The sequence below is a fragment of the Otolemur garnettii genome, unplaced genomic scaffold, assembly GCF_000181295.1.
Source record: "Otolemur garnettii isolate 467f Iridium unplaced genomic scaffold, OtoGar3 scaffold00185, whole genome shotgun sequence".
Classification (NCBI taxonomy): domain Eukaryota; kingdom Metazoa; phylum Chordata; class Mammalia; order Primates; family Galagidae; genus Otolemur; species Otolemur garnettii.
Window position 1 is genome coordinate 2,047,226 of NW_003852580.1, and position 7,431 is coordinate 2,054,656.

The following is a 7,431-nucleotide window of genomic DNA, read 5'->3' on the forward strand; positions in this document are numbered from 1 at the left end:
GAAACCAGAAGAGGTGCAGCCCTACCTAAGCTTTTGTGTTCTCGGCTTCCCATGACACAGGGACCCTGAGGCTGGCAGGAGGGTGGGAGGCCAGGGAGGGAAGAGCAGGACAAAACCCACCACGAAGGTGTCATAGGAGAACTTGTGCCGGTGGAGCAGGTGCTGCAGAAAGTTGGCGCTCTTGTAGCTGGGGTCGCCCCAGGGCATCGCCGAGCAGATGGGGCAGACCTGGAACCGGGCACTAGGTCAAGCTGGGCTCCATGCAGCAGGAGAAGGCACTTCCAGCACCTGGAACATCTCCCTCCATGCCCCGAGGCTGCACGTCCCTGGCAGTGCTGCCCCGGCCTGGGAAGGCCCACTGGACTGGCACAGGGGGCACGGTCTGGCCCATAATGTGTGATTGTCCCCACAACCGTACCTCACCCCAAAGGCATGGACTCTTTCTTCCCAGCCTCCACCAGGTGCTACTGGGCAGCGAGTCAGCCGCCCTGGGGTCCCAGGCAGCCCAGCCCCAGCCTTGCAGGGACCAGGTTTCCCAGGATGTGCGCTCCACCCCTGCCTCCCCCAGCCCAGCAGCTGCTCACCACACGGTTGGGGTCACTGCGGTGGCTCTCCACACAGTGCTTCAACAGCTCCTGCTGGTCCAGGTTGCGGGCACCACAGTATGGGCAGGCGAAGGTGGACCTGTTAGGAATGTTGCTGGCGGGGCGGGGTGGGGGCGGGGTGAGTGGGCACTGCAGCAGGGGCCCGGCCTGCACTTTCCACTTGGCCCCCAACACCCCAGGTGTCCCCAACCCCAGGGCCCTGCTTCCACAGGCTCCTCTTACAGTTTGGTGAGGACCCCCATGGACTCTGGCCCTCCCTTCCCCCAGCAGCTCCTACCTGGGGATAGGCTGGGATGTGGGCACCACAGGGACAAACTTAGGGCAGTTGGCCATCTGTTCCTGGACCTTCAGGCAGGAGGAGACATGCACTCTCATCTTGGCCAGGGTCACCTGGGGCAGGTGAGAAGGAAAGACAGCCCTGAGGGCCCAGCAGGGCAGAGCCTCAGGTGTCCAGGACAGAACTACAAGGGTCTGTGTCAGCTGCAGCAAGGGGACCCAGCCCCTTCTGCTCCTAAAACAATGAAAGGCCCTAGGCAGCAGCCTATAGACAGGGTTTCTGGTTTGTGAGGAAACCAGGTGGAGGACAGATGCCAGGCAAGGGAGCTGCAGCGTCCTGGAGACCAGCTGCTGAGCCCCACAGCCCTTGAGCTGGCACTGCTCAGAGCCAGTGCTCGGCCACTCCCAAAGGTAGCCAGCTTAGCTGTCCATGAGAACAGCTCTAAGGAAAAACACACCTCTTAATAGGAGCCACCAGAAAAAATCCTTTAAGAGAAACATTTTTTTTCCTTTTTTTTTTTGAGATAAGAGTCTCCCGCTATCACCCAGGCTAGAGTGCCATAGTGTCCTAGGTCACAGCAACCTTAAATTCCTGGGCACAGAAGAGCCTCCTGCCTCAGCCTCCTGAGTAGTTGGGACTAGTTTTTCTATTTTTAGTTGAGATGGGGTCTCTTGTTCAGGCTGGTCTTCACCTCCTGAGCTCAAGTGATTCTCCTGCCTCAGCCTCCCAGAGTGCTGGGATGATAGCCACTGTGTCTGGCCGACTAGACAAATGTCTTTGATGGAACTCCTAATCAGGTGTGACACATACAATGTGACACAACAAAACTGTCAGTGTGTCCCACCTGAGTCACAGCAGGATGATTTGGTTGAGGGCAGAAACCCAGCTCATGGAACACAGAAGGGACAGAACTGCTCTCATGCCGGGGGCAAGTAACTCTCAGCATGGTAGATAAATGGCCCAGAATAGGAGAGGCCATGGCCAGCCCTCCCTGGGAGGTAGAGACCACCATGTCCTGCCACTTAGCAAATGCCACAAGACTCAGGACTGAGGGGCAAGCGAGGGGCACCTGCTCCTGTGGGTGCAGGGCATGTGCTCAGCAAACAGAACCACCCAGGCATCTAGGGTGACAGGTCCTCTTGAGGGCACTGCCATGGGGCCCTCTGGATACCAGCTTGGCACCCAACCCTGACCAAGGCTGCTGGACAGAGAGACCTAGTACACATTAGGGAAGATAGAGCTGTGTGCTAGGAGTCCAGGGTTAGAGGATGGAAACGGGGCTGGGGGTTGCCCAGCACTAGTTGACACCCTTGACTCTGCCTGTGGCCTCACCTCTGCCTCAGAGACCCCAAGAGGTGCTGCCTGCCCTGCCACAGCCTGCAGTGGCAGCTGGCAGTTGAAGCATCCCAAGGCTAAGGGTTGCAGCTCAGCCTTGGGGTCCCTGCATTGGCCACAGTGCACAGGGGTGCCCGAGGTTCTAACGGGCTCTCAGTTGTCACTTTGAGAAGAGATGGGGGGGGGGCTGGCAGGCTTCCTGGTGCAGGGGCAGAGCAGCTGGTCCCTAGGCAGGAAGGGAGATGGTCCCTGCATCCTTCCTCTGCTGGGAAGCAGAACCTGTGGCCTGAAGCCGCCCCACTAAAAGTGCCCGGCTCTGACCCAGGGAAGCCCAAGTAGGTGGTGGGTACCTTCTTGTTGCAGCCCCGGCAGGGCGCCTTGTAGGATGAGAGCTGCTTCTCCACTTGGGCAGCCTTGTCTACCTTCTTGGGGTCGAAGGGCAGGCGGCAGAGTGGGCACAGGGGAGATGGTACCCGCAGGCACGGCTGGAGGCATTCCCCACAGAACCTGCAGGGACATGGGCCTGAGGGCCAGCAGGCAGCTTGGGCCTCTAGCCCTGCACCCCAGGCCTTGCTCAGGCCCTAGCATGCTCAGGGTCCAGGGGACAGCTTCTCCGCAACTGTCAGCATTTCTGGAGACAGTTATGCCTGTGCCAAAGGCCCGCCAGCTGGACAGGCCCCTCTGGCTAAAAGGTGGCCAGAGTTGCCTCCCAGCAGCAGGACCCCTGCTGTTCTTGGGTGGGGGCAGGGCTGTACCTGGGCTCCTCAGCGCAGGTGTCAGCCCAGAAGAGTGACCGCTGGGGGACCCTGGGAACACTGCAAGTGCTGCCCTTGGGGAGTAAAATCACTAATAGTTGTAGGACAGGAAACCTCTAGGCCCAGGGATGAGAAGGGCTAGACCAGGTGAGGAGGCAGGGCACCCCCAGGTCGGTGGGACAGCCCCCCAGGAGGGGCTCCTGCTCCATCTGGGCAGAGGTTCCGCAGACCCTCTTGGCCCTGTGCCCTGGAGACACCATGAAGGAGAGTAGCACCGTGTGTACTCGGCTCCCAGCAGCAGGGTGTTCCTGGGGGCAGCTGTCCTAGACCCTGCAGAAAGATACTACTTTGCAGACTTCCAGAACGCACACCCCTTCTCCTATGCACAGGCAGCAGGCTGGCCTGTGGGGGTATGTGAAGATGCGCTCCACTGAACTAAGGGGCAAGAGCTCTCTCTGCCATTAAGACATTCTCACATCCTTCTCAAGGAAAGGCCATGTTAGCAAAAAGACCCAGCCTCCAGGCAAAGCGGTGGGACCTCTCCTACACATGGCTGGTAACTCCCACATTCAGCTTTGCACCTAAGTGGAGGCAAGACTCATTCTCAGACCTGAGACCTGTCAGAAGTAGGAGGTTCCTGACATGCCTTTTCCTACAGAGTAAAAAGGCCTCAGCAGTTACCTCTCTCCCTCAAGTAGGGTGAAGTCTCCCCAGGCACCACCTGCAGGTTTCCAAGGGAGATCCCAGCCCCAGAGGGCCCCAGTGGGTATTTCAAGGGCCATCCTGCCACCACCCACAGTTCAATCACCTCACTGCTAGGAGGTCTCTCGCCTCAATCACTAAGCAAGGTGCTGGTGAGACCTGCACACAGGCGTCCTCAGCAGAAGTGGACACAGCCCAGGGGTCCACTAGCATCTGGACTGATGAACAGATGTGGTGTCACACACCATGGAGGGTCTCCAGCCACGACAGGGAGGGAAGCAGCACTGACGTGTACAGGTGGGGAGGCCCTGAGGACAGGGCATGGAGGAAGCCAACACAAATCTTCTGTATTGTAGATACCAACTCTATGGAGCATCCGGCATTTGTCCATAGACAAACCCATAGGGACAGAAAACAGGTCAGTGGCTGCCAGGGCTGTGGAAGGGTGGGAAGGCTGCTGGTCTCTGTCTGGGATGACCACTGAATGGTAGGCTTCAAATAAGCGAGTTGCAGGGTGTGTGAATTGTCTCTAGAGAGCTGTTAAAACCAGAGGCCACCCCAGGCTGTGGGTTGCCTTGCAGCCACCTTACCCAGTGCAAGGCCTGGGAAGGGTATCCCCAAGGAAAGACCACCAGATTTGGCCAAGGGGCCAGCTCCCTCCTCCTCCCTAGCAGGACACAGGGCTGCACAAGAGGGACCCAGCCTCACCTGCAGGGCAGCCCAGCCATCTCTGTGTTCTGTCCCTGAGGGGGCAGGAGGCAGAACCAAGTGTCCTGATGAGGAGGTGGCTGGCGGCCTAGTTTCCAGGGACTGCCACCCTGCTGTGCTGAGCGCCCCCCAGAAGCCCTGCTCCTCCCACAGAGTTCCTGCCCATGTCTGCCCAGAGGCTGGTGCAGAGCAGCTTCTCAGTCAGATGAAGCAGCTGAGGGCAGTGGATGTGGGTGTCACCAGCCTCTGGGAGGCAGCTGGGACTGGGACTGCAACAGTGAGAACTCAAGTCCACCATAGCACCTCTGACGTGTTGTTCCTGCCTGGCCCTCTTGAAGGGGGGCCAGGACAGGCCAAGGTTTCAGAGACCTACATGGCCAGCAGGCCAGTCTCACAAAACCTGTCGCTGTCATGATGGGCAGAGGCTGCCTTATGAAGGCTTTCCCAGCTGTCTCAGGACCTGAGGACATGGCACACCGCTTGGGCTATCCTTGGGACACACTGCTGTGCCGAGGGGCCTCCTGTCTGAGCCAGAGCAGGGTGTCTGCCCCCACACCCAGTACTCTCACAAGAAACCTGTCCCAGGAAAGGAAACAGCTCTGGTCAGGGAGCTCACGGAAGGAAAAATTAGCCATCAGCAAATGTTTTAAAGGAAACACATGCCCCTTTAACCTCTCAGTGCCCATTTGCACATATGCCATAACAACACTCAACAAGAAGCTGTGAGAAAGAGGCAGCAAGAGCACAGTCAGAAAACAAACGCAGCAGAGACAGCCAGGGAGAAAGCCTGCTGAAGGCAAAGGCTGTGAAAAGGATCCTACAGGACCCAACACCAGAACCCTGCCAAAAAAAGCATCAGGGAGAGGCCTGTGCAATTCTATCCAGTTCTGTATTCTGAAAGTTACAGCTTAAAAGAAGATATTTGGGGGGAAAAAGCAAATACTGATCTGTGCAGAAAGGAAACCGGAATGCTGGGGTCCATGTCATGGTGACAGCAGGTGAAGAGACCAGCAGCCTCTACCATGAGGCCTGAGACAAGCCTTACAGCTCTTAGCAACAGGCTGGAAGACCTACAGCAGAAAGACACACACACCCACTCACACGTGCACAGTGCAGAAGTTAAGTTCCATTTGGAGGCTGCCAGCCAAAATGTCACAGCAGGGAGTAACTGAGCAGGTGCAGCACCCCTGGCATCCTTACAAGAGAGCTCAGCAGAGCTTTGCTGGTGTGGGGAGGAGCCTGGGCCTCCTGTCACTGGCGCCCAGGAAAAGCGTCCCTCCTCAGCCTCTTGGGTGACTAGCATGGCCCCCCGCCCCCCCAGCAGTTCCGCTTCCTCTTTGTATCTGGAGCCTCTGAAGTCAGCTGCCTTTGCAAAATATTCTAGGGCCTCCTACCTGCCTGGGTATAGTGGCCTGACTCCACCTCCTCAGCAGCCTGGTTTGCAAGGAAGCCCTCCAGCTCCACCCTGACAATTTTGCTCCAGAGCTGCATTTGGCACTTAGGAGAGGCGTTGGAGTGACCTCTGTGACCTCGCTCCCTCCGTGAGCACAGCTCCCTTCAGTAAGGAGAAGCACATCCTAAACGTTTCTGTTCCTGAAACACCCAGAGGGCCCTGGTGCAGCTAGAAACCTCTGCAAAGTGCAGGCCAGCCTGGTTACGCAGTGATCAGTGTGACCCAAGTTCTTAAAAACCTAACAAAACAACACCAGACCCCAAACAAGTCTCTCCCCTAACTTTAGGGAACAAGCAGGCAGTGGGTCTGAAAAACAGCTGACAGCAAAAGCCACAAGTCATTTATTTACAACTGTCCACTGCACTTCACCAGATCAAATGGACGGCGACTGGCGCAGCGTTTGCGTCGGCTGCCCTCTGAGTACCCGGGCGGCCCGCTGTGGCCGTCAGCAGCCCCTGGGGGCTCTGCGGCTGGGTGGCGCTGCAGGTCGTGCCCAGCGTCCAGCCGTGGTCGCACCGAGCACCTGGAGCCGGCGAGCTGGAGCCTGGGCTGAGGACGCTCGCGCCCAGAGAACAGGAACGACGCCGCGCTGGGAAGCCCAGACCCCCGGCGCGCCCCTAGTCCTCTGCGCCCCGACTCCCCGCGCCGGGGCCGCACTCGGACGGCAGCCGGCTTCGGGACACCTCCCGGGTCGGGGCGCTCCCACCCGCGGCCCCCAGCCGGGCGCGCTCACGTGTGGCCGCAGCTGCCGATGGCCACGGGCCGGTGGTAGACCTCCAGGCAGATGGGGCAGCTGTACTGCGCCTCCAGGCCGCTATCGCCGCCCGCAGACCCAGTCGGCGGCTGCCGCTGATGCGCCGAGGCCACCAGGCTGCGGAACATCGCCATTCCGGGGCCCGGCCCACGCCGCCGCTTGCCCCACTGTCCTGCCCCGGCCCGGCCCGGTCCGGCCCGCGCGTCACGGCCGCGACGGCGGCGGTGACGTCACCGGAGCGCGCCCTCGCCGCCCGCCTTCCGAGGGCACCGGCACTGGTCTGGCGTCATCAAAGTGAGACCCGAGCTGTTGTCGCTGCTGCCTCAGCTACTTCCTGTGAGCCGACTCGGCCGCTATGTGCCAGGTGGGCGAGAACTACGGGGAGCCGGCGACCGAGGAGTCGCAGCCAGCCCCGCGGCCCGGGTAAAAACCAGCGGCGGTGAGCCCTGCCTTCTTCCTGGGTGCCGCACTCCGGGAAGCCCGGGAGGGACCTAGCGGTCGTCCAGCCCATCCTCCGGAGCAGAGTGGCCCTCGCTCCGCGGCAGTCGGGGAGTGGCCATCCAGCGTGGGGGCGGCCCCGGGAACGGGCTCGCATCTTTCATTCCAGCTGCCGCTGGGGACTACCCGGTCGCTGACAGCGCCTGGGAGGGGCGGTCTTTCTGGGCCAAACATTCTCCCCTTTGTCCATTCTTAATTTGGTAGTTTGGACAAAACACCTGTCTTGGATTGTGTGGGTATCAGGGTGTCGTCCTCTGACCCAGCTTAGGGTGAGAAACTGGAGCTGTCTACCCAAAGGCCACTAGGTGTGGGGGGCATGTAACTTGTGTTTACGTTCTCTCCTC

At 59.6% G+C, this 7,431-nt stretch overlaps 1 protein-coding gene across 1 annotated transcript; it reads right to left on the reverse strand.

Moving 5' to 3' along the window:
• Positions 1-21: 21 nt before the first annotated feature.
• Positions 22-6,828, reverse strand: RNF166 (ring finger protein 166). Its single transcript, XM_012812022.1, has 5 exons — positions 6,569-6,828; positions 2,568-2,724; positions 883-995; positions 585-699; positions 22-228 (listed from the first exon to the last, which is right to left on the reverse strand). Exons 1-5 carry the CDS (start codon positions 6,721-6,723, stop codon positions 22-24), a joined length of 747 nt encoding a protein of 248 aa, XP_012667476.1. The 5' UTR covers positions 6,724-6,828.
• Positions 6,829-7,431: the final 603 nt, after the last annotated feature.